The sequence below is a fragment of the Bufo bufo genome, chromosome 3, assembly GCF_905171765.1.
Source record: "Bufo bufo chromosome 3, aBufBuf1.1, whole genome shotgun sequence".
NCBI classification, from domain to species: domain Eukaryota; kingdom Metazoa; phylum Chordata; class Amphibia; order Anura; family Bufonidae; genus Bufo; species Bufo bufo.
In genome coordinates, this window is record NC_053391.1 from 354,026,641 (window position 1) to 354,054,263 (window position 27,623).

The 27,623-nt window shown below is 48.2% G+C and overlaps 1 protein-coding gene across 1 annotated transcript in view; it reads left to right on the plus strand.

Annotated features, from left to right (window-relative positions):
* Positions 1-1,945: 1,945 nt before the first annotated feature.
* IFNLR1 (interferon lambda receptor 1) overlaps positions 1,946-27,623 on the plus strand; it is a 46,319-nt gene continuing 20,641 nt past the window's right edge. Inside the window, exon 1 of the mRNA XM_040422259.1 lies at positions 1,946-2,059. Within this exon, the coding sequence (XP_040278193.1) occupies positions 1,999-2,059 (61 nt within the window). The 5' untranslated portion in view covers positions 1,946-1,998. The remainder of the gene's footprint in view (positions 2,060-27,623) is intronic.

Sequence of the window (27,623 nt, forward strand, 5' to 3'; positions counted from 1 at the left end):
TATTTTCATTTTACCATTATATTGCGGGGCAACCCAAAGTTGAATGAACCTCTCCTCTGTCTGGGTGCCGGGGCCTAAAAATATCTGACAGTGGCCTGTTCCAGTGGTGGGTGACATGAAGCCTGATTCTCTGCTATGACATGAAGACTGATTCTCTGCTGACATGAAGCCAGATTCTCTGCTATGGGACCTCTCTCCTCTGCCTGGGTGCCTGGGCCTAAATATCTGACAATGGACTGCTCCAGTGGTGGGTGACGTGAAGCCTGATTCTCTGCTATGACATGAAGCCTGATTTTCTGCTATGACATGAAGACTGATTCTCTGCTGACATGAAGCCAGATTCTATGTTATGGGACCTCTCTCCTCTGCCTGGGTGCCGGGGCCTAAATATCTGACAATGGACTGTTCCAGTTTTGGGTGACGTGAAGCCTGATTCTCTGCTATGACATGAAGACTGATTCTCTGCTGACATGAAGCCTGATTCTCTGCTATGACATGAAGACTGATTCTCTGCTGATATGAAGCCAGATTCTATGTTATGGGACCTCTCTCCTCTGCCTGGGTGCCGGGGCCTAAATATCTGACAATAGACTGTTCCAGTTTTGGGTGACGTGAAGCCTGATTCTCTGCTATGACATGAAGACTGATTCTCTGCTGACATGAAGCCTGATTCTCTGCTATGGGACCTCTCTCCAATTGATATTGGTTAATTTTTATTTATTTTATTTGTATTCATTTCCCTATCCACATTTGTTTGCAGGGGATTTAACTTCATTTTGCTGCCTTTTGCAGCCCGCTAGCCCTTTCCTGGGCTGTTTTACAGCCTTTTTAGTGCCGAAAAGTTCGGGTCCCCATTGACTTCAATGGGGTTCGGGTTCGGGACGAAGTTCGGGTCGGGTTCGGATCCTGAACCCGAACATTTCCAGGAAGTTCGGCCGAATTTCTCGAACCCGAACATCCAGGTGTTCGCTCAACTCTACAGGTGACTAGTCCCCCACCTTCTGGACACCTGGCACATGGCAAAGTAGAGTGACTGCACTAGGTATAGATAGGCAGAATACAACATCTCAACCAGCCTAAACGTCCAAATAATAACACTGACTAAATTATTTAACAGTTTATTATTACAGATGGATTGGGTGGCTGAGATGACGTCTAGACGCTGGGGCAGGCCAGCCAGTGTCCTTGTTTCCTAGGCACCCGCCTTCTTGAAGTCACTGCAGAGACCCCTATAATCAAACACCATGTAACGTCTTGCTGCTGTCTGCCACTGTGTGAACGGGTAATATTTGCAGGCATATGAGCAGTGGACCCCCAGAATGAATTTTACTGGTGGGCCCTAGGCACCCCAGTCCGACACTGGAAAGGTCTAATAAATGCCAAACGTACAAAACAGCACACTGCCAATTACATATAAAATTCATTTTTATTTAATACATCATGTTTAAAAGCCTATATAATAACGGACAGAAACCTCGACCGCATTAATAATGGCATCATATGAGGTACAATAAAGTGCAAATAGAGGGCTATAGGTTATTAGTAACAATGATATCCCCACAGAATAAATATATATCATATCATAACCAGGTTCTGAAAGAATAGTAATACAACTAAGCCCTCTCGCAGTATAAAATAATACTGACCCAAATGGGTAACAAACAGACACCCCTTCTTCCAGGGGTTTGATCTGAATTTTCTGGTAGATGGGGGTCAGGTCTATCCGCTGCTAGACATGGTCCGGACTATGGAAACAGCCGTGCTACACTGTTTATGTACAAGTGAGATGCAATAACATATCTGAGATGGGAAAAACCCTTCAAGCCCTCTGAAAACCTGACAGCAAAGGGTTGCAGGCACAGAGCACACACCCAGATGGACTTCCCTGGTAGGCGGATAGAAACTATGGGAGTGCTCAGGTGCTGCGTGGTTACTTAGTGAGTCAGGAAATGATCACGAAGAAATAAGACATGTATACCAGGGGACCGTAATGTAACCATGTCTGCTTGTCTGAAGTGGACCCTCTTGATTGTCAGCTCCATGGCGGGCCACCTTGCAGGTAAGTTCTTTATACATTGTAGTCTCATGTGATACGCTATAGCAGGACGCAACATGACGAAGAAGCAACCATTTTCCATGTAGCAGAGCTGAACTTGATATTTCACTGAAGCACCTGCACTTCAATGTGAAAACAGTCAGCTATGCAATGTGATATGATAATGAGTTAACTTGTGCCTGATGACAATTTTAGCTCTACTACATTGAACAAGCAAATAGGGAACAAGAGTCACTTAAAAAATAGGGTGAAAGGAAAAGTATTGCATACAGTACATGGTTTGATTTTCACTATAGGGACTCTTTCATTACAGATGTCAGTAAACACCTAGAGTTAACACAGACAAGTGCCTTCATGACAAAGGACAACTATATCTGCGCTAGGCACATACCTGTAAGTTTATACATGAATTTCCTATGAAAGATATGACAACAAGGAAGTCGTTCTTATGATAGCACATAGGCGTTAGAGCTGATAGTGAGACCTCTTGCACACGAACCTTGTGTGCCCGTGGCCGTATTGCAGCCCGCAATACATGGGCACCGGCCCGTGTGCACTCCGCATCATGGATGTGGACCCATTCACTTGAATGGGTCCGCAATCACGGAGATGCGGAACGGAAGCACGGATCGGAACCCCACGGAAGTACTACGGAGTGCTTCCATGGTGTTTCTGTCCGTACCAACGCACCGCAAAAAAATGGAACTTGTTCTATTTTTTTGCGGTGCGGACGGATCACGGACCCATTCAAGTTGAATGGGTCTGGATCCGTCCCGGCTGCTGCACTGACGTTGCCCGTGCACGGAACGGATGCACAACGTTCGTGTGCAAGAGACCTGACTCTTTACGTTACCTTCTACCTGCTCGTGACGTAAAAGTTGAGCGCCTCTGCAATATACAGAAATGATATAAAGGATCTGCGGAATGTAATGTCTGGCAATAGGATTACATGAAATTTCTGTACCAGATAGATTTTTTTATATATCACCTTAAAACCCAGCAAGTGAAATCATGTGCGCAACTTTTTCTGGTCCACGTGCCACAATAAAACTACCTGGAATAAAACTATTGGGTGCCCTTGGTCTAAAGTCACCATACATAGTGTAAAAGGGCAAGTCCCTAATATTATGATTGGGATGATTTCCTTAAAGGGTTTCTGTCATTTTCTTTCTCATCTATGACAGCACCCCTGGAGAGACCGCCTCCACCTCCTCAGGACAGGAAACAGGAACCAGAACTGCCTTTTTAAAGGAGGGATCATCCCCTCTATCTCCAGTTTTGTTTCCTGTCCTAAGGCGCAGGAGGGAATCGGATCCGCTGGAAGAGGCGTTGGCAAAGAGAGCTGCGGGTGCCCCAGCTATTGTAACAGTGTGTGGAGGGTTACCCCGTGCGGTGTAAGTTCTCCTCCGGGAGCCGCTGCAAAAGTCTGGGCTCCCTTCTCTATCCTTACACCTTCCGTCCTCCTTCCCAGTTCCTGAGTGGGTCCTGGGCTCCTGCGAACCTCTTCGGCTGTGTTCGCATGTTCGGCCGCCGGCCAATGCGTTCACTGTCGGGTGCTTCAGCGTTTACTTCCGGTTTGTGGCGTTGGGCGGAAGCTATGCTTTGGACCGGAAGGGGAGGGATGCTAACTGCGCACACCGAGGAGAAAAGCCCAGCCAGCTCACTGACACGCTGGGTGAGAAGAGCGTGTGCAGTACCTCCATTCAGGCTGTGTTGGCTGTGACACATGGAGCAGGCTCAGCGCGCAGAACCCACTGAGACCACCAATGATACATCGGTACCAGGGTGGGGTAAGAGGAGTTTTACCCCAGCATGAATATTATTTATTTATATGCTCATGGGGTCATTTTTGTTGCCTAGGTATCAAAGGAGTCTTCTAGGAAGACCTCCAGAGTAAAGGAACGGGGATGTGGTGTATGTAAGAAGTAGCTCCCTTCTGCCTGGGCAAAACCCCTATGTCAAGCATGTATCAGCAAGTTAATGGAGGAGGAAACTCCGTCTTTAATGGGCAGCATTAAACAAATGATACATGAAGAAGTCAGAGAGCTGGTTAGCGGTTTGATAAAGCACCGTCCCGGCACTTCTTCTGCTACTGCTAAGGACTCCCCCTACAGTGACAGTGAGATACTTTCGGATCTGGAGGAAGAAGGAGAGTGGGGGTCATCAGATGATTCTTCTGAAGGCGAGGCCGCAGGGAGACAACTTTTTAATGTGGAGAACACCAGCTCTCTAGTAAAGGCGGTTAGGGCTACGATGGGGTTGGAGGATCATAAGCCACAGCATTCAGTCCAGAATTCAATGTTTTGAAGGGTTAGGCCCCAAAAGGTGGAAGTGTTTGATGTGCACAAGAATATTCAGGAGGTGATTGCGGAAGTATCTGGGTTCACTCATGGACCCAATGGACAGAAGGGCAGAGGTTTATTTAAAGAAAAATTGGGAAGCCTCTGCGGCAACTTTTAGACCTGCCATTGCCGCTACATCTGTTGCCAGGTCCCTGAAAGTGTGGATGGGGGAGTTAGAGGCTCACATTAGAGGGGGTACCTCTAGGCAGCAATTACTATCTTCCTTCCCTATTATAAACAATGCCTTGGATTTTTTAGCTGACGCTTCTGCGGATACCTTGACTTCTTCCATTAGGGCCTCAGCCTTATCCAACTCTGCCCGGCGGGCTACTTGGTTAAAGGGCTGGAAAGGAGACGGCAGTTCCAAGGCAAAACTGTGCGATATCCCTTGTCAGGGAGAATTTTTGTTTGGGCCTGTTCTTGATGATTTATTAGAAAACGCCTCAGACAAGAAGAAGGGCTTTCCCTCTGTTAGTCAGCCACCCAAAAGATATTTCCGTCCAAGATTTAACAAAGGGTCCTTTAAGGGGAAAGATAGAGCAAGACAGTTTTCAGGTCCGAGCAAGAAGGGATTTCTTTTTTTCCGGGTCAGATGCCTCAAAAAAGCAGTCCCAATGAAGCCAGGGCACCTGTTGGGGGTCATCTGTCCCTCTTCGTACATCAGTGGCAGAAGATCTCCAACAGCCCCTGGATAAAGTCAGTGATAGGGGAGGGCCTTAAACTAAAATTCCAGAGTGTTCCAGTAGGAAAATTTTGTAATTACAGATTCCGGTCAGATCCCGCAAAACATTCTGCTATCATATCAGAGTTTTTTTTTCCTGATTGAGAAAAAGGTGATCGTAAGTCCTAGAGCAGGAATTGACAGAGGGGTTTTATTCGACTCTTTTTCTGGTCCAAAAACTAAATGGCTCGTTTTCGGAGCATAATAAACTTGAAGTGTTTAAACAATTTCTGCAGTACGAGAGATTTCGTATGGAGTGCATCAAATAAGTAGTGAACAATCTTTTTACGGACTGCTTCATGGCCACAGTAGACCTGAGAGATGCATACTATCATGTCCCCATTCATCCCAGCCACCAGAGGTTTCTGAGGGTAGCGGTCCAGTTAGAGAAGGAGATTCTGCATCTTCAGTTCCGAGCATTACCCTTCAGACTCTCTCAGGCTCCGAGGGTCTTTACAAAGATTATTTCGGAAATGATGGCCCGCGTCAGGGAGCAGGACATAATCATTATACCATACCTGGACAATTTTCTGCTGGTGGCCCGGTCAGGTCAGATTCTTCAGGGTCAGATTGCCTGATTGAGGGAAGTTCTCGAGAGGCTGGGATAGGAGATAAACCTAGAAAAATCCAGTCGATGCCTAAGCCAGAGATGCAGTTTTCTGGGAATGATTCTGGACTCCACTTCCCAGAAGTGCCTACTACCCCTGCAGAAAGCCTTACTGATCAGGTCAAGAGTTCAGCTTCTTCATTCATCTCTGTCAGTCACCATAAGAGAGGCCATGTCGGTGCTGGGTCTCATGACATCCGCTATTCCAGGAGTGTAATTGGTCCAGTACCATTCAAGGTCTCTTCAGCTACAGATCCTGCAGCACTGGGACCGGATTGTCCCCTCTCTGGACATGGAGATGTCTCTGTCCTCCCAAACCCTAGATTCCTTGGGCTGGTCGATGGATTTAAAGAACTTAGAGAGGAGTTCCTTGGACCAGGGAGGCGGTTCTCCCCTTAACCACAGATGCGAGCCCCTCCGGTTGGGGAACCCATGTGGGGTCCCTGCTGTTGCAAGGCAATTGGGACAGCAGATCTCTTTCCCAATTTCAGGGAGTTGGATGCGATCAGGATAGCCTTGATACAGAGTCTTCCGGTCATCAGGGACAGAAACATGAAAGTTTATTCGGACAACATGACAGCAGTGGCCTAGATCATCCGACAGGGAGGGACAAGAGCTCAGGGCCTAATGTCTCTCACTTATCAGATTTTTAGCCTAGCAGAAGCTTCTCTACTATCTCTTTCTGCAGTTCATCTAAGAGGTTCAGACAATGTGAAAGCAGACTACCTCAGTAGTCATCAGATATACCAGGGAGAGTGGTCCCTAGATCAGGGGATTTTCAACCAAGTAGCAGCTTTGTGGGGTACTCCAGAGATAGATCTCTTTGCCACCAGGTCAAATAGAAAAGTAGTCTTCTTTTCTCTTTCTCCGGAGGAACATCCGAGAGCAGTGGATACTCTGGCCCAGTCTTGGAGGCAGGGTCTTCTGTATGCCTTTCCCCAACTAAAGCTGCTTCCAAGGGTCCTCAAGAAGATCAGAGAGCAGAAGGCCACAGTAATAGTGATAGCTTTTGGCCAAGAAGGGTGTGGTTTTCCTGGCTCCGCAAAATGTCAATAGCAACACCTTGGGTGCTTCCATAATCCCAGTAGCTTCTATCTCAGGGTCCAGTTTTTCACCCAGAGGTGAGAAATCTGCACCTGACTGCCTGGTTATTGAAAGGGAGATTTTAAAGAAAAGGGGTCTCTCTGAGGAAGTAGTAGACACTCTGTTGGCCAGTCGGAAAAGGGTCACTACCGAGATCTACCTTAAGGTTTGGAGGACCTTTTTCAAATTCGCCAAAAAACCTGTGGATGTGCTAGAAGCACCTGACATCCCGCTCGTGTTAGATTTCCTACAAGAGGGGTGGAATAAAAAACTTAGGCCTAGCACTTTGAAGGTCCAGATTTCAGCCTTCAGCGCCTTGTTTGAATTTAAGTTAGCAGATCACACATGGATTAAACTATTTGTAACGGCAGTGTCTAAATTATCTCCGGTATGTAAAAATAGAATTCCCCTCTGGGATTTAAAATTGGTCCTCTCTGCTCTCACTTCTGACCCTTTCGAGCCTATCGATAAAATCTCCCTGAAGTTGCTCACCCTAAGGCTCCATTCACACGTCCGCAAAATGTGTCCGCATCCTTTCCGCAATTTTGGGTGCGGACCCATTCATTCTCTATGGGGACGGAATGTGCTGTCCGCATCCACATTTGCGGATCCGCACTTCCGCATCCGTGCTTCCGTTTCCGCAAAAAAATAGAACATGTCCTTTTCTTGTCCGCAATTGCGGACAAGAACAGTCATATTCTATTATGTCGGCAATGTGCGGTCCGCAAAATGCGGAACGCACATTGCCGCTTTCCGTGTTTTGCGGATCCGTGACTCCGTGTTTCCGCAAAACACATTGCGGACGTGTGAATGTAGCCTTAGGGCTCATTCAGACGGCCGTATGCTGTCCGCAAAAATACTGAATGCTATCCGTTTTTTTGCGGATCCGCAAAAAAACTGATCCGCAAAAAAACGGATAGCATTCAGTATTTTTGCGGACCCATAGACTTCAATGGGGCCATCTCCTGATTTTCACGGACAAGTATAGGACATGTTTCATTTGTTTTGCGGAACCGTGGAATAGAAAAGGGCCCCATAGAAGTGAATGGGTCAGTATCTAATCCGCAAAAAAACGGATCCGCATTTTTGCGGATAGCATACGGCCGTCTGAATGAACCCTTAAGCTTGCCTTCCTTCTGGCCATTACCTCAGCTAGAAGGATCAGTGAGATTGCTTCCCTCTCGGTTGACCCTCCCTATTTGGTGATCGTGGAGGATCGGGTAGTGATTTTGCCTGATCCTTCTTTTTTTCCAAAAGTCTCTTCACGTTTTCATCGTTCTCAGGAGATAGTGTTACCTTCCTTCTGTGCTTCACCAAAAAATGAGTCTGAATACCACTGTTTGGATGTTAGGAGATGTATCTTGCAATATCCACAGGTCACTCAGCCTTGGAGATCCTCCTCACGTCTGTTAATTTTGTTTCAGGGAGCAAGGAAAGGATTGGCAGCCTCCTCTCAGACTATTGCTAGGTGAATTAGACAGGCCATTTCCTTGGCCTACTCTTCCCAGGGCCGGTGCAAGGATTTTTGCCAACACAAGCGAAGCTACATTTTGGCGCCCCTCCTCGCAGCTCACCTGGCCCTGGTCCCGTCTGCAGCAGCTGGCTTCTCCTCTGGTCCTGGTATCTTCACTCTTCTTCAGACAATCGCTCGTTTGAGGACCGTTTTCTTCGCCCTCTAGGTTTTAGAGGAGGATAATAAAAACATATTTTCCATTACACCTCAGGTCAGACCAGCAATCAGACCCCCAATGTTCATCAGACCTCAGCTCACAGCCCCAATCAGACCCCCAATGTTAATCAGACCTCAGATCAGAACCCAATGTCAGATATCAGCTCCCATCCATGAGCCCCCCATGTCAGCCATTAATCCCCCCATGTCAGCCATTAATCCCCCCATGTCAGCCATTAGCCCCCAATGTCAGCCATCTGCCCCTATGTAAGCAATCATGCCCCCATGTCACATCAGCCCTCCATGTCACATTTCCCCCCTCCTTTTTACATAATCCCCTCTGTCACATCACCCCCATGTCACATTTCTCCCCCCATGTCAGATATCTCCCCCTCCATGTCACATTTCACCCCCTCAGTGTCACATTTCTCCCTCTCAAAGCCTCAATGTCACATTTTCCTCCTCCATGTCAAATCACCTATGTCACATCAGCACTCCATGTCACATTTCTCCCCCTCCATCCATTTCAAATTTCTCCCCCTCCAAACCATGTCACATCACCCCCTTCGTGTCACATCATGATCACATCATTACCCCCTATTGTATCACATTTCTCCCTCCCCATGTCACATCATCCCCCCCCCCCCTGGCCAGCCCTATCCCCATGTCACAAACTACAGACTCCAATCATGTCACGGTCAACATCCCCCCCCCCCTCCATTTATGATTGTTGTTTTTGTAATTATTTTTTTTAAACACATTCTTAAACACAAGAAGGTTCATTTTTCCGCCCTTCCCCAGAGTGCGCCCTAAGGCAGCCGCTTGGTCTGCCTTATTGTAGCACCGGCCCTGACTCTTCTAAGAGAGTTATTCTGCCCTCAGGGGTTGGGGCTCATTTTAGGAGATCAGTTTCCACATCATGGGCAGAGAGAGCTTCAGTCTCTATAGAGCAGATCTGTAAGGCAGCTAACCTGGAGATATTGTCACGACTGTGACTGATCCAGACAGGTCTGGGAGGAGAAGGTCGCAGCGACTTGCTACTCGCGATAGCTTGTGAGTTTGCTCCGTGGTTCAGGGTATGTCATCTGGGTTTTGCCTTGTGAACCTTTTTGTCCTGACTGGGAGTTTGTAGGCATCCTTCTCAGGTGAGTCCTGTCTGCCACTCCCAGCTACTATATTAGTTTCAGTTTCACTTGCAGTCATTGCCAGATATAGTCCTTACTTCCAGTGCTACTCTGACCTTGGAAGGAGATCGTTTGATGGTGTTGCTGTTGAGCTCTTGTCCGGCGTGGACTGTCGTGTTTGGGATCGTCTTCTCTGCTCATGACTGGATAAGTCTATCTCTGCTGTTGTTTGTTTGTTGCTGTCTTCCCCTGTTGTTTTCCTAGACGTGAGTGATGGTGACTAGCGCTCCCATCGGCCTTTCCCCAGTCCAGTCTTGTTAGGGCGACTGAGGGTTTAGGCATCCTGCTCGCCGCACGGGTTCACACCCCGTCTAGGGTGTCAGGGCAGACAGGTGCCAGCTTAGGGTTAGTCAGGGGTGGCCATTCTATTTCCCATCCGTAGATAAGGGTCCCCCTTCCCCTCCGTCTGGTGCGACACGACTGCTGCTGGGATAGCGGTCGTGACAGTATATCTGGCCTTTTAAAAAAAAAAAAAAAAAAAGTGACATTTCTTTTTTTTTTTTTTTTTGCTTGCTGTTTTGCTTTGTATTTTGTCTGTTCCACTATGGATCCGGTTTCGGTTTTGGCGAAACAATTATAGGGGTTATCCCTTGAAGTGGCAGGATTAAAAGCAACAGTGCTGCAGCAGCAATCCTTGGGTTCCACCGTTGCTACGGGAAACCAAGGTACTCCTGAGCCAAAAGTGGCTGTTCTCTGGAGGGAGAGACCAATTTGTAACCTTCAGAGAAGCTTGCAAATTGTTCTTCAGGTTGCGCCCTAGATCCTCCGGCGGTGAGGAACAACGGGTGGGCATTGTAATTTCTCTCCTGCATGGAGATCCGCAGGCTTGGGCTTTCTCCCTACCATCAGACTCTCCGGCCTTACGATCAGTGGAGGAGTTTTTTGAAGCCCTGGGTCTCGTATATGATGACCCGGACAGGGTCTCACTGGCTGAGTCTAAGCTACGTAGACTTCGGCAAGAGAACCGGTCTGCTGAACTATATTGTTCCGAATTCCGTAGGTGGGCTACTGATACGTTATGGAACGACTCGGCCCTTAGGAGTCAGTTCTGCCAGGGGTTGTCTGAAAAATTAAAAGACGCGCTGGCGGTATACGAGGTCCCTGGGTCTCTTGAGGCTGCTATGTCTCTGTCCATAAGAATCGACAGACGACTCAGGGAGAGACTATTAAATTTTACGGAGGCCTCTATAGGGCAGGGATCGGTCTGTTATGGTCCAGTCGAACCAATGCAAATAGGGGGCGCCACTAGACGGGTGAATCCGGGTCAGAGGTTTGTTTTTGTTGTGGGGGGAGGGGTCATTTTGTAAAGGTTTGTCCCTCAGAACTCAAGAGACCACAAACAAAGGAGCCGCCGGAAAACTAGAGTCCCCAGATTGTGCGGAGGAGAACAGTCTGGGCGTATTCGTTTCCTCCATACGCATGTCTCAGTTTTTGTTGTCCGCTACCGTTGAGGCGGGCAATAAAACTGAGATCTGTTCCGTCTTTTTGGACAGTGGGGCGGGGGTCAACTTGGTGGATTCACGGTTTGCTCAGGCTCTGGGTTTTACTCCGGAACCGGTATGCAGAACTATTCCTGTGTTTGCCATCGACTCCTCCCCTCTTACTCAGAGAGAGTTAACTCAGATCATCCATAATATCCATCTGCAGGTAGGGGACCTCCATAAAGAGCATATCTCTTGTTATGTCCTGGACGGTCTTCCGGCTCCTATGGTATTGGGGCTTCCCTGGCTGGTGACTCACAATTCAGTGGTGGATTGGCAGGCCGGGGAGATTGTGGAGTGGAGTGAACATTGTAAGGACAACTGCTTGAGTAGTAGGTGTTCTACACTCTCTGTAACATCTTTACCTGCCTTTCTGTCAGATTTTATGGATGTGTTCTCTGAGAAGGGTTGTCAGGGGTTACCACCTCATCGTCCATATGATTGCCCGATTAATCTATTACCTGGGGCAAAACTACCTAAAACCCGGTTATACAATCTTTCCGGCCCGGAGAGGAAGGCTATGAAAGATTATATTTCGGAGAGTTTAGCTAAGGGACACATCAGACCCTCTTCTTCACCTGTGGCTGCAGGGTTCTTTTTTGTTAAAAAGAAAGATGGGGGCCTACGTCCTTGCCTGGATTTCCGGGAATTAAACCGGATAACTATCCGAGATCCCTATCCTCTTCCTCTCATTCCCGACCTCTTTAATCAGGTTGCTGGTGCTAAATGGTTCTCCAAAATGGATCTCAGAGGAGCCTATAACCTGGTTCGCATCAAAGAGGGGGATGAGTGGAAGACGACTTTTAATACTCCGGAAGGGCATTATGAAAATCTGGTCATGCCATTTGGTCTTACTAATGCGCCTGCGGTATTCCAACATTTTTCAACGATATTTTTAGTCACCTTATCGGGAGATTTGTTGTGATATATCTTGATGACATCCTGGTCTATTCCCCGGATCTGGATACACATAAGATCCATGTGAGACAAGTGCTGCAGATATTAAGGGCCAACAAATTGTTTGCTAAGTTAGAAAAATGTGTGTTCGCCGTAAAAGAACTGCCATTTCTGGGGTATGTGTTGTCAGATTCAGGTTTCCGCATTGATCCAGAGAAAGTCCGGGCGATTATAGACTGGGATCTGCCTGAGAACCTGAAGGCATTGCAATGCTTCCTGGGGTTTGCCAATTTTTATAGAAAGTTTATAAAGAACTATTCCTTGGTGGTCAAACCACTGACGGACATGACCCGAAAGGGATCCGATTTTTCCAAATGGTCACATGCAGCCAAAACTGCCTTTGCATCTCTGAAGGAGAGATTCACCTCGGCCCCTATTCTCGTACAGCCAGATGTCTCGCTTCCTTTTATTGTAGAGGTTGACGCATCAGAGGTGGGGGTGGGAGCGGTACTATCTCAGGGCCCGTCCCCTGGTGAATGGCGTCCGTGTGCTTTCTTTTCGAAGAAATTGTCTACTGCAGAAAGGAACTATGATATTGGCAACAGGGAACTTTTGGCTATTAAGTTGGCTTTTGAGGAGTGGCGTCATTTTTTGGAGGGGGCGGTTCATCCCGTCACGGTGATTACTGATCACAAAAACTTATTATATCTGGAGTCTGCTAAACGTCTCACCCCTAGACAGGCTCGGTGGTCGTTATTTTTTACTAGGTTTAATTTTGTAATAACCTATTGCCCGGGGGCAAAAAATACTAAGGCGGATGCATTGTCTCGAAGTTTTCCTGGAGGGGGTGATGTTGAGGTACCAGAGCCCATTTTGCAAAAGGGGGTGGTGGTCTCTGCATTACACTCAGGTTTGGAGGGGAGGGTGTTGGAAGCTCAGGGGGACGCCCCGGCCTCCTGCCCCTCGGGTAAACTGTTTGTGCCAGAAAATTTACGACTGGAGATACTAAAAGAACACCATAACTCCACACTGGCAGGACACCCAGGTAGTAGGGCAACCTCTGAGTTAGTGTCTCGTCGGTTCTGGTGGCCTAAATGGCGCCAGGAGGTGTTGAATTTTGTGTCTGCATGTGCTACCTGTGCTCGTTCTAAGGTAGATCATACTCGTCCGGCAGGGCGTCTTTTACCTCTGGCCATCCCCAACAGGCCTTGGACGCACCTGTCAATGGATTTCATTACGGATCTACCAGTATCAGCGGGGAAGACTGTTATTCTTGTAGTTGTGTTAGGTGCTTACGGTAGTACAGAGAAGAGCCCTGGGAAGCAGGGAAAGAAATGCAGTCGGTTGTGGTGTGCCGAAACCGAGGACGAGGTAGGCCTAAGAAAGAAGAGGGCCCACCCAAGGAAAAGACATAAAAGAAATGAGTTGTAAATGAGTGGAGTGGTGGGAGGGACAAAGCTCAGACCTCAGACGGTGCAGGAGCCAGGTAAGGGGGGTGCCCTAAATAGGCTGGAGGCGGACCTCAGCCCCTCCCACAAATCCAGGCAAATGCCTTAATACTTGTGTTAGGTGCTTACGGTAGTACAGAGAAGAGCCCTGGGAAGCAGGGAAAGAAATGCAGTCGGTTGTGGTGTGCCGAAACCGAGGACGAGGTAGGCCTAAGAAAGAAGAGGGCAAAAATGGAAATAAACCAGTTTATTTGTAACCAATAAAACATGTAAACAGCTCAACCCGACATGCTTTGGAAAGCCACCCTTAACTCTTGCGCTGGATTGGGAATGTATCGTGCGTAAGCGGACGACTTCCAGCGTCCCAATTTCTTGATAACATGGGCAGGGATGTTGGCACTGGAGGCCGTGGATGCAGCTCCGATGCGAAAGGAGTGCCCCGAGTAGTTGGCCGCGTCCAGGCCCAGTTGGGTGAGAAATGATCTGACATGGATCATGAAGGTGGTCGTGGTGAGCACCGATCCATGAAGTTGAAGTAGCGGTTGAGAGGGTAGGAACCTGTGAAGCTGACTGTATGTGTCCAGCACCCTCACCGGACACCATTTGTTGTGCGTGGGGTAATATGAGATGTTGACAGGTGAACGCTGACTACTCTTGGAGTGAGGTAAGGTCAGGACGTAGTGATCCAGGTGTTTAGATAAGTGGGAGACAAGAAGACAAGATGAGGTTTGGGATGCGGAGGTGGTAGTGAATTCCCCGGGCCTCAGGAACCCGTAGAAGGCCAAGTAAATAGCAGCTTTGATGACCGTGTTGGTATTCGTATCAAAAGGCGTGGCGTCCAGCAGGTCGGATAATGCCTTGAAAACATGACTGTTGATGGGCAGCCTTTGGGCTGGACGTGCGGGTTCCGTCTTCTGAATGCCTCTGAGTATTGTTTTGATTTGGTGGGAGGCCATGAAGCTGGTGTAGTTAGGGTGCAAGATTAGCATATGATGTTGAATGCCAGTAAGATACAGTTTGATGGTGTTGTATGACATTTTTAGTTTGAGGTGGCAAAAGGAAGCAAATCCCAAAACAGACGTCATGATGAAAGGGTGCGTGATGTTGTGTTCTACCAGGAATCTGTTGAACAGCGTGAATGCTCTGTTGTATGCTCTATGTGTATTGACTGATAGTGAAAAGTGGGACAAAGACTGGCTATGCCGCATGATGGCCTCTAGTCCAGAATGAGTTGCTGAAATGACGGGGTGCTGGAGGCAGTGGGTGATGCTGATGGGAGATCCTGATGAAAAGCCTGAAATTTGAAGCGAGATAAATTGTCAGCAGCCGAATTGCACACCCCTGGGACATGGAAACAATGCAGGAAAAAATTGTTGCAGGCGGCCAGCCAAGTAAGTCTTCGCATGAACCTCATGATTGTGAGGGATTTGGAACGACCTTTATTTATAATCTGGCAGGTTGCTTGGTTGTCCGAGTAGCAGCGGACCGCCAGATTTGCCCATAAATGACCCCACGCCACGGCAGCCGCTACGATGGGATAGATCTCAAAAAGCGCTGAGGTAGTGGAGAATCCTTCCAGACCCTGGACCTCAGGAGGCCAGCTGCCCCACAGCCAATCGTCCCCAAATATGGCCGCAAAGCCTGTGGTAGATGCCGCATCTGACCAGATAGAGGGGGAAGAGTCCGACAGCTGAGGGAGAAACAAGCTCCTACCATTCCAGGTGGACAGAAATCTCCTCCACATACCCAGATCCGCCGCAGCGTGGGCATCCAGGGACAATCTGTGCGAGTCGTGTAGGAACAAGGGGAAGAGGTGCAGAAGCCGTGAAATAAACGAGCGACCCTGGGGTATGATGCGCATGGCAAAGTTCAGGGAGCCCAGCAGGGACTGTAGTTCTCTGCGGTTGCAGGTGCCGAGTTGAAGATAGCCGTCTATGTGGGTGAGGATGTCCTGGATCTTCCCGGACGGCAAACTGGCTTGCATCGAAGCTGAATCCAACTGGATACCCAGGAAGGTGATGATCGTGTCCGGCCCCTCTGTCTTCTTGGTGGAGAGGGGGACCCCCAGTTCCTTGAACAGCTTGATGGTGGCTCTGAGGCTGGAAGGAGGGGAAGTGTTTTCTTCCACCAATAGGAAGTCATCAAGGTAATGTAAAACCAGCGGGCACCTTGCTATATTCAATAGCAACCAGCATAATGCTTCCGCAAACACGTCGAAGATGGCCGGGCTGCTTTTGGACCCGAAGGTCAATCGGGAGAAAAAATAATAATCCCCAGACCACTTGATGCCATGCAGGTGCCACAGTGTAGGGTGAATCGGAAGTAATTTGAAGGCGTTGGCGATGTCGGTTTTGCTGAGCCATGCCCCCACCCCTGCTTGACTGATGGCCGTGATGGCGTGATCTATGGTGGTATACTGCAGAGAGAATTCCTCCGAGGGAATGAGGGAGTTGAGACTGGGGTTGCCCGTCCCGTGAGGTGCCGATAGGTCAATGATGAGCCTCTGTTTCTGGGAAGATTTCCCAGTGACGACGCCAATGGGGTTGGTGCGCCATGTGGCGAATGGGGGAGTTTTGAAAGGACCTAGCACAAAACCCTCTGTTACCTCTTGGGCTATGAGGGCGTCAATGGCGGTGGGGTTGTGTAGAGCGGATAAAAGATTGGGACATTCCAGGGTGCCTGTTGGCATATACAGGATGCCCGTGTGAAATCCTTCTGTCAATCCTGAAACGAGGAAATCTGACAGATGCCTGGAGGGGTGTTGCGACATGAGCGCGGTAAAAACTGGCATGTTGATGGTCGTTAGATACGGTTTGGTAAACATTTTATTTGGACACATGGACTTGGCATGTGCCCGGAAACATTTGGTGCATATGTGTAACAATTTACATCCGTTATAATTACAGGACCCCTCATTGAAATTATTGCAAATCATCGATTTGCCTAGAAATTTGATCGGCCGACCCAGTTTGTCCCGGGCCAGTCTCTCCGGGACCCCGGAGGGACCAGCTGCCTGGGAGGGGCCCTGTCTGACCGACGTGTTCGGGCAGAAATTGGTGGTGTGGGCCGTGGAGGAGCAGTGCGCACAGGCTGGGGTCCTAAGGCCTGCGAAGTGGCGACAAAAAATGACCGTGTCGATCCTCGCCCAGTTGGAGCGGACTCCGTACTGGGAGAAAGCCCCTGCCACCTTTGCCGAAAAAGACCTGTGATAGTCATAAAACGCTGACCCTCCGTATTTGTTGCCCAAATCCACCAGTTTGTGTAAGTAGAGGTCGAATTCCTCCCTTCTGTTGGGGTAGACCGCACAGATGACCTCTCTGTAGATTCCGAAGGCCAGCACGAATTCGGGAATGGTCAATTTCCTGTTGAGCCGGGCATCCCTGGACTTGACCACAACTGACACCTCGTCATAGGCGTACGTCGTGTTTTCGACCACGTCCTGGGAGGCAATCAGAAGGGAGGCCAGGTTTATATCCTTACCTTCCAGGATATCCCGTTTCAAGTGCTCAGGAATCATATGCGCCGGGTTGACTTCCCGGTCCTCCACGTTAGTGGATGGTGTGACCACCGGCAAACCGACCGGTGCCGGTGATGCCGCCGGTGGCGGACCCGCCAAGGAGAGGGTCGTGGTGACCGTTTCCAGCCTCTCCAGCCTGGCGTTGATTGTTGACATGGATGTCATCAGAGAGGCCAGCATGGCATGGATGTCCCCGGTGCCGGACTGGCTGGGTCCTTGCCCCGCATCGCTAGTATCGGTTGAAGCGCGTAACAGCCGGAACAGCTCCGCTTTCCTAGCCGTGGCGGGGAAGGGAACATGCCGTTTCCTCAACTCCGCCGTGATGCGAGGAATTGTCCAGGACCGGATGGACGCTGGACTGGCTAGATCGTCTCCCGAAGTGGCAGTGACAGATCTAGCAGGGGTGCCAGGTAGGGAGAAGTTTCCCAACCCATCCAGCGACATACTATAATAAAAAAAGTTGATTAATTTGAGGCCATGCAGGATCGTGCTGGCTAGCTAGGCCAAATGGCGAAAAAATTACACTTGCATGGTGACAGATGAGGCCCTGCTAATTGCCAAGCGGCTTTGAGAGGCTCTACCTATGATTTGGCGCGAGGGGGTAATGAGGCCACTCGTGGTAGTGGCAGGAGCGTTGGCCTCTCGGTGACTGTAAGACAGGACTAGGGGAAGGGAGTGACAGGTGAGGCCCTCTCTATGCAACATGCGAGGCGGCTTACTAACGAGGTGGCGCGTTGGGCAGGTGCCTCCGTACGTTTGAGGCGGGGTGTCGGCCTCGCGGGACCACTAACTGTCGGCGAAGCCAAGAAAGGGGGGGGGGGTTACCTAGTGGGATGATCGTGCCCCTAAAGCCAGCACGCTGACCCTAACGGGACCATCCGAAATGTAAGGAAGATTTTGGTAAATGAGCAGGTGAACGTACCTGGTACCAAGAAAAATTCTCCGGATACACGGTAGTGTAAAACAGTATAGGTTGACCGCCTAAAAAATAAGGGGGAGGGTAAACATGACATAGCGTGATGAAAAGCGTAAATGCATGTGGTACATATGTATGACCGGGAGGATCATGGCGGTTACACATGAAATGATAGCTTGCGCCTGATGTGAACGAGACCAGTGCGTGCCGTGGCCATGGGCTGGCGGAAAGTGTGCGCCTGCAAAATATTTTCCTCTTTTTTTTTTTTTTTTTTTTGGAACATTCTGGACCGTGCCCCCGCAATTCCCACATGTTTATTGAATATGAAGCAAAATATATATTATTATTTTTTTTTTTTTTTTTTTGAACATGGTTGTGAAAAAGGTGACGACCCCGTTGGAGACAGTCACTTGTAGCTGAATGCGGATGGGAAGTCTATGCCCCTCCGGCGATCAGCATGGTGAGATCATGTACGATTTTGGCCAAGAGGGGCCTGCTCATGATTCCCTGTTTGTTTATTTCATGGGTGTGATGTGTTTCCCTGTCTTTATTGGGGCTCCTGGGGAATGTGTAACAAGGGGGGCATGCTGTGGCCTCCCCTGCCGCCCGGCGGCGGCCCCCCCGGACACAGATGCCGCGCGCACGGCCGCCGGGACACCGCGCATGCGCCGACATGCCGTCGCGCATGCGCAGAACCCCGGCCGCGCACGCGCAGAACAGGCCCCAGGACGCGGGCGGCCGCGCGGCAGGGGGAGCGGCAACCAGGCAGCAGGTGGTGAGGGGACGTTACGGCCATGGTGAGCCCAGTGCAGGTAATGAATGGAAGAGGGGGGGGGGGGAGATTGTGTGGTTGTACTGCTGCTGGCCCCCACGACTGCGCACATGAATGACCGGGGGGGGGTGTGACTGAGGAGTGACATGTGGGGGCTGGGAAGAATCAGTGCTGCCCGACGGCGGCCCCCCGAACACAAGCGCCGCGCGCACGGCCGCCGGGACATCGCGCATGCGCCGACGGAATAGCCGCGCATGCGCAGAACCCCGGCCGCGCACGCGCAGACCACGCACCAAGGATGCGGCCGGCAGGGGGAGCGGTACCAGCCAGGAGGTGGTGAGGGGATGTTTCGGCCGCGGTGAGCCCAGTGCATGGTAAATAAATGGGAGGAGAGGGGGGGGGGGTGGGGGTGTGCGGTATCACCGCCTCTGGCCCCCGCGACTGCGCCCGTGATTGACCGGGGGGGGGGGGTGACATGGAGCCAGGGAAATCCATGTATTTGAACATATGTGTCCGGAGTCGTCGGGACACTGCGCATGCGCCGACGAAATCGCCGCGCATGCGCAGAACCCCGGCCGCGCATGCGCAGACCAGGCCCCAGGACGCGGTCGGGCGCCATCGGCCGCGCGGCAGGCGGAGCGGCAACAGGCAGGAGGCGACGGGGAGGGGACGATCGCTAGAGAAAGTGAAGTGAATGGGGGGGGGGGGTGCACCGCAGCTGCCCTTGTGATGTACATGATGTTTGGGGTGAACCAGACCGGGTAGTGGGCTGAGATTAGCAGGTTGCTGGCCGGCGTAACGGTCCTGTGGGGAGATGACAGAGGGCCTGAGAAATGAGCTGCTGGTGACTGGGCAGCCGTGACATGAATGCAGCGTGTGAAAGAACATCAGAAAAAAGAGGGGGTTTTAAACCAGGAACCATTGCCGCCTGCTGCCAGAGTGTGACCAGAATGATGGTGCAAATCGTGGATGAGAACGTATGAACAGGTGTGACAGAAATGAATGATGGTGACTTGTATGAACCATGACATTAGTGCGCCTTGATGAAATGAGATAAACCGGTACTGGGGCAACCGTGAGGCCCTGCTGACCCGTACGAAATAACTCACAGTTTGACGGGCAAACGCGACCCACAGTGAACCGAGTGAAGCTGGGAAAAGAACAGCAATGCTCCAAAACCAGAACCAGACGGCGACGAAAAAAGGCTCTCAGAAAATCAGCGGCTCGTAGGTAAATTCCTCAGAACTCCAACAAGCGACTTCCTCTCACAAAGCTCAGACCTCAGACGGTGCAGGAGCCAGGTAAGGGGGGTGCCCTAAATAGGCTGGAGGCGGACCTCAGCCCCTCCCACAAATCCAGGCAAATGCCTTAATACTTGTTGACAGATTCAGTAAAATGGTGCACTTTATTGCTCTTGCCGCATTGCCTAATGCTAACACACTGGCTCAGGTTTTTATTGACCCCATCGTGAAGCTTCACGGGGTCCCTTCCGATATTGTTTCGGATCGTGGTACCCAATTCGTTTCTAAATTTTGGAAAGCTTTTTGTTCTCGTTTAGGGGTTCATCTGTCGTTTTCTTCATCTTTCCATCCACAGTCCAACGGTCAGACTGAACGTACCAATCAAAACCTAGAGACATATTTGAGATGCTTTGTTTCCGAAAATCAGGAGGAATAGTCATCTTATTTACCGTTAGCCGAGTTTGCCATTAATAATCGTCGTCAAGAATCCACCGATAAGTCACCATTTTTTGGTGCGTATGGTTTCCATCCTCAGTTTTGTACGTTTAGTGAGGGGGGGCCGTCTGGGATTCCCGAGGAGGAACGATTTGCGTCTTCACTTTCTTCAGTGTGGCAGAGTGTGCAAGAAAGTTTGAAGAGAATTGGTGGTAGATACAAACGTGCGGCTGATAGGAAGCGCTCTGAAGGTCCGGACCTTGGGGTAAATGACTTGGTGTGGTTGTCTACCAGAAATATCAAGTTGAAGGTTCCCTCATGGAAATTAGGTCCGAGATTTATTGGTCCTTATAGGGTAATTAAGATCATTAACCCGGTGGCTTTTCGTCTGGAGCTACCTCAGACTCTAAGGATCCATAATGTCTTCCACAGATCTCTGCTTAAGAGATATGTAGAACCTCCTGAACCATTGCCACTACCGCCTCCACCGGTGGTTGTTAATGGCAGTCTTGAGTTTCAGGTAGAAAAGATTGTTGATTCACGATATGTTCGCCGCTCTCTTCAGTACCTGGTGCACTGGAAAGGTTATGGTTCCGAAGAGAGAATGTGGGTTCCAGCATCAGAGATAAAAGCGGACAGACTCATTCGGGCTTTTCATAGCTCCCATCCGGAGAGACCTGGTCTTGGGGGTCCAGGGGCCCCTCGTAGAAAGGGGGGTACTGTCATGACTGTGACTGATCCAGACAGGTCTGGGAGGAGAAGGTCGCAGCGACTTGCTACTCGCGATAGCTTGTGAGTTTGCTCCGTGGTTCAGGGTATGTCATCTGGGTTTTGCCTTGTGAACCTTTTTGTCCTGACTGGGAGTTTGTAGGCATCCTTCTCAGGTGAGTCCTGTCTGCCACTCCCAGCTACTATATTAGTTTCAGTTTCACTTGCAGTCATTGCCAGATATAGTCCTTACTTCCAGTGCTACTCTGACCTTGGAAGGAGATCGTTTGATGGTGTTGCTGTGGAGCTCTTGTCCGGCGTGGACTGTCGTGTTTGGGATCGCCTTCTCTGCTCGTGACTGGATAAGTCTATCTCTGCTGTTGTTTGTTTGTTGCTCTCTTCTCCTGTTGTTTTCCTAGACGTGAGTGATGGTGACTAGCGCTCCCATCTGCCTTTCCCCAGTCCAGTCTTGTTAGGGCGACTGAGGGTTTAGGCATCCTGCTCGCCGCACGGGTTCACACCCCGTCTAGGGTATCAGGGCAGACAGGTGCCAGCTTAGGGTTAGTCAGGGGTGGCCATTCTATTTCCCATCCGTAGATAAGGGTCCCCCTTCCCCTCCGTCTGGTGCGACACGACTGCTGCTGGGATAGCGGTCGTGACAGATATCCACATAAATTTTTTAGGCACTATAGACTACAGTTACCTTCTAATGAAGGTCTTTTATTTGGTCGTAAAGTACTTCAGGCTGTGGGTCCCACCCTAAAAAAAAATATTGTTCTCCAGGGGTGCTGTCATAGGCGAGAAAGAATGATTGGATTACACTTACCGGTAATCGGTTTTATTTGAGCCTATGACAGCACCTGGTTAATTCCCGACCCCAGATAGTTTAGGTAGAGGGGTGTATATATGTACATAGGTATATAAAAAAGATAGAGAGATATTAAGGTGTGTTGTTAAGATGTTTTGTTTTTAATTCTTGAGAAAAGGACTGGAGTTAGAGGGGATGATCCCTCCTTTAGGGTCCATTCACACGTCCGCAATTTTGTTCCGCAGTTTTTGAAACGGAATTGTGGACCCTTTTCATTTCTATGGGGCAGCACGATGTGCTGCCCGGATCCGGAATTTCAGATCTGCACTTCCGGGTCTGCAATTCCGTTCCCGAAAAAAATAGAACATGTCCTATTCTTGTCCAAAATTGCGGACAAGAATAGGCATTTTCTATTAAGTGCCAGCGATGTGTGGTTCGCAAAATGCGGAATACACATCGCCGATGCCCGTATTTTGCAGATCCACGGATCCGCAAAACACACACGGACGTGTGAATGGACCCTTAAAAAGGCGGTTCTGGTTCCTGTTTCCTGTCCTGAGGAGGTGAAGGCAGTCTCTCCAGGGGTGCTGTCATAGGCTCAAAGAAAACAGATCATTTGCTATTAAACAGGCTGACATTATACATGTGCAAATGTCACCTGAATTTAACTCTGCTATTCGTTTTTGTGCAATTATAACTTTTATTATATGCAAATTAGCCTCTAGGAGCGGGGGGGGGGGGGGGGGGGGGGGGAGGGGGCGACATTGCACCTGCTCCTAGAGGCTCTGTTCTCCCACCTCATGTCACGCCCTTCTACTCTTGATTGACAGAGCCAGGCCAGTGTTGGTCTCCTCCTGCCGGGGAAATCTTGTGCCTGTGCCGCCCCGTTCAGTATTCGACGCAGGCGCAGTGAGGAAGGACACTTGCCGGCTTCCTCACTGCACCTGCGCCGAATACTGAACGGGACGGCGCAGGCGTGTGATTTCCTCGGCAGACAGGGCCGGCAGGAGGAGACCAACGCTGGCCTGACCCTGTCAATCACAAGTAGAAGAGGGTGACATGAGGTGGGAGAACGGAGCCTCTAGGAGCAGGTGCAACGCCCCCCTGCTCCTAGAGGCTAATTTGCATATAATAAAAGTTATAATTGCACAAAAACGGGGGGCACACAGAAAAAAAAAAAGAATAGCAGAGTTAAATTCAGGTGACATTTGCACATGTATAATGTCAGCCTTTTTAATAGCAAAAATTGTGGTGACAGAAACCCTTTAATTGGGGTTTCTGATTTTTGTAAAAACAAATCAAAATCATTGCAAGGGCCCATTCACAATCCAGCTTTTGCTGCCAAAATTTTTGCTGCAGATTCTGGTTTAAAGCCACACCCGCCCCAAGAAGGGACATGTCTCTTCTTGGCGCAATTTCCGGGATACAAAAGCGTTATTCTGACTAATACAAGCAATCCAACTACAGAAGGTTCAAGTCCCCTGAGGGAACAAAAAAAAAGAAAAAAGGTAAATAAAGTTTTTAAAGTCATAAAAACATGAAAATATTAAAAGTTCAAAATCACCCTCTTCCCATTTATCACATAAAAATGATTAAAAAGCTAAACATAAACAGTATTGCAATGATAAAATATCGTGGTATCACACATGGTAAATGCCATAAAGAAAAACATGGACATGTTTTTTGATCATGTCAAACACAAGGTCATCATAGTGAAAGCCACCCGAACTAACTGAAATGTTTTTACAGTTTTGCAATACATTGTATGGGGCCTTTAACAATTACAACTCATTCCAGTAAAAGAAAACCCTTATACAGTTAGGTCAATGGAAAAATAAAAAGTTATATCCCTTGGAAGGTGAGGAGAGAAAAATTAAAACATAAAGGTAGATTTATCAAAACAGTTATAAAGGAAAACTGGCTTACTTGTCCATAGCAACCAATCAGATTTCACCTTTCTTCTTTCAGAGCTCCTTGGGAAAATGAAAGGTTGAATCTAATTGGTTGCTATGGGCAACTAAGCCAGTTTCCTTTTAAACCAGTTTGATAAATTACCCCCCTGTAATTTCCAAAATTGCACCCTGAAAGGGCTAAAGCCATTCTGTCCTCAGCCTATACAGTATAGTATGGGGATAGTGCCACTCTCTCATTAGCCCAAATGGCACAAAAAATGAGTGTGTAATTTGGCTAATAGGCTGCATTACATAATACAGTGGAATTTGGCGTATTCTCTCTCTGCAAAAGTCATTGAGATGCTATTAATGATCTTTGTCTTACAATTGTGTAAATCTTTTAGTCACAATTACTGTCAGATGGCTGCTTTCTATCTTGTGTTTCTCATGACCTTCCAGACTGCAGGCACCATCAACAAATTGCGGCATCGTTTACAGCAGCCTGTATTACGTGAATGAACCAAATTCTGAGAATGACATCACATGATTATAGTAATAATCTGTTTATATAGCACCGACATATTCCGCAGTATGATACAATTCAGACTGTACAAACAAAATCAAACTAATCAGCAATTCAACCATAGGAGAGAGGGCCCTGCTCACAAAAGCTTACACTCTATGAGCAAATTGGGATGGCACATTGTTTTTTGTACAATGGTCCGGTCATCTTTTATGGAAAAAAACACAAAGTAATTTACATAAAGCTGCATGAGCCAGTGACCCAGCCAGTATCTGTGTATGAATGAAGTGCATTTGAATGTATGGGTTACAATAGGGAGTGTCAGCGTAGAAGAATTAGATTATGAAATGTCATAGGCATGCCTAAAAAATATGGTTTTAGGGCACGAATTAGGCTGGCCATACACATAAGATCAATGTCAGCCAAATCTAAGGTGTATGGGGACTCTCGACCTTCCCCTAACATCAGATGTCGGGGAGGTACGAATGGGAAAAGCTGGATTTTAGCTTTGTTCTCGGAAAGATAATCTACTGGTAGAGGTGTCTTGCAACAGCTTTCTCTCCTGTCACCATTTACTATATATGCAGGATTGGCTGAGCCCAGAATGCATAGATATAATTGAAAGATCTACACTGGTTCTGTGTTTTGGTTCCTTCCTTATATAGTTTTTGATAACAAACACTTGCAGCGAGCCCAGGAGGAGTGGATGGTGTATGGGAGTGGTAGTGGCTCTGGCAGTGGTAGTTGAACCCACAATCTTCACACTGGCACTCCCTAGAGCCGTGCAGTGACAGGGGGGTGCACCCTTCCTTCCCTTGGGAAGACCCTGGTGTTGAGGCTTCTGCTTGGTAGTAGTTGGGGTGCCCTCAGTGTTAGGTGTTGGTCTGGATGCACAACAGGAGAGCAAGTGTAGTGACCAGTGAATGGTGCTGTCAGTAACCAGGCCAGTTGGTATCAATAAATAAGCCTCTCTTTACTAAAGCGCAGGATAGTAGTATTACATACAACAGTAACAAGACACAATTCCAAGTAGATCACAGTGCAATTCCTCCCAATAATAACATATGGACAGCAGCAATGATGAAGGTTGTAGTACCCCTGGTTGAGGGGTGAAGATTTAAGATACTGTTGGCCAGACCATCTCAAAGTGTGGCAGGGTGTGTTAGCAATGTTCCCTCTCACAGTAGTAAAGTCTCTGTACCATAAACATGCACAATACCTTGCTGGCTGACTTCAATGCACAGCCTTGAAGATTCTGGACCTTCTGATTTCCTTCTCTTTGGAGCACTTTGATGATAAAGTAGCTTCCTTGGCTGTAGAAGTCTCAGAGATGAAGGTTCTCTGAGCTCGGGCCTAGCTCTGGGGAGTTGCACATGTAGGTCCTCACTTGAGTTCCAAATGTGCTATACTCTCTATTTACTAACCAGGAGGCGGACCCAAGCCAATCTCCTGTAAATCTAAGAGGATGATCCAAAGTTGTTAACTCTAAACTGTATATACAATGCTATTAGGTATACAAATGCAATAAATCAGAACATTTCACCAAACAGTATAACATTACAGCAATTGCCCTTTTGCAGTAACCCTGTTTTAGGGTACTGCACATTGATGTGTGAGTGCTGTAGGGCCCTTTTACATGGTCCAATGCACGTGTACTTATTGGGAATGAGCCATTCATGCCAATAATCAATGAAAAGATGGCTAGCTCACAGTAATTTGCATGTACTTTTACTAAATCTTATACATAATATAAAATGCATGAAAAACAGCCTTTACATATACATAAATGACTAAAAAGCAAAGTTCATACAATCTATTTCATAGACACGGTCCCTTTAAATGCGGAGCTTTCGCATATATAAAAGATATAAAATACAAAAAATGTATAATTTCTTTTGTTTTGGACGTATGGTTAGTAGTGTCAGTTTGTATTTAGTTTGGAAAATAATTTTTTTTATCTTTTATATATGAGAGAGCTACGTATTTAAAGGGACCGTGTCTATGAAATAGATTGTATGAACTTTGTTTTTTAGTTATTCATGTAATATGTAAAGGCTGTTTTTCATGCATTGGATTTTATATTATGTATAGGATTTAGTAAAAGTACATTCAAATTACTGTGAGCCAGCCATCGTTTCATTGTTTGCTGGGTCTGTATTAACACTGCAGGGTGGTCAGTAGGCCGGGCTCCAGAGTAACTGGTCCTCTAGACTGTTAGTTTTGTAAAGTCATTCAAATCGCCTCATTGTTGATTTGAGTTAGAGCAACATTTGCATGCAGCAATCCTCTCCTCTGTCTGTAGTAGTGATCACATAGATTCATAGATTGTCGGCAGCACATCCCTGATTACACAGCACTTTATGTGCAGCATGAAATATGTGATCACCAGTATGCTTTAAGGGCATACATAGATCTCACAGTGCCCCATAGCAAAAGTTAGCATGGGTCCCCCAGCACCACTCAGTTTCCCGTTACACATGCATCAAAAACTCCAAGGCAACATGGGATGTAAAGTGCAATGCCCCAGGTTTCTGACAAATTTACTATTCTTTTATTAAGAGGAAATAATTTTAATAAAAAGTGTAATAAAAAAAAGTCACACTCTGCCTCACCCATCTGACTTCTGTGTAGGAAAAAGAGGGCCACCATATTTCTTATTACCGTATTTTTCACCCTATAAGACGCACTTTTTCCCCCCCAAAAGTGGGGGGAAAATAGCAGTGCGTCTTATGGGGCGAATGCTGCTGATTTTGCCGTATTTTCAATGCCGATGCAGCGCGGCGGGTGTATCAGCTGTGAGGGAGGAGGGGCTGGGGGCCGGCATCTGCATTTATAATGACAGCGGGGCCCGTGCAGTGACTGTATTCTACTACACGGGCCCCGCTCACTGTATAATCGTATCTGTATTCTGTAATAGTTAATTGTGTATATAATGTAATCGCATAATCAGCGCTACTTACAACTACAAGCGCTCGGTAGGTAGCAGAGAGGAGGGAGGAGGCAGGCCGGGAGGACGGGCGGGCGGCGTGATAAATCTTCTGCTTCCCGTCACACAGTATACTATGAAACTGTCTGCCTGCAGCCACCACAAGGGGGAGCTCAGTGCATATTTATAGAGTTACTATTGAAATCAATAAAAGCTATAGAATCTCTGAGCACCCCATAGTGGCGGCTGACAGAAAATGTAGTGAAGTTAAAGAATTTCCCCTCCCCCTGGGCCCCATAGCAGTCATGTGGTCTGCCTCTGTGGTAGGTACACCACTGGTTTGCTTTTTGTTGAGGATTGGTGTCACATTTACACAGGGCAATTATTGTACAAACAC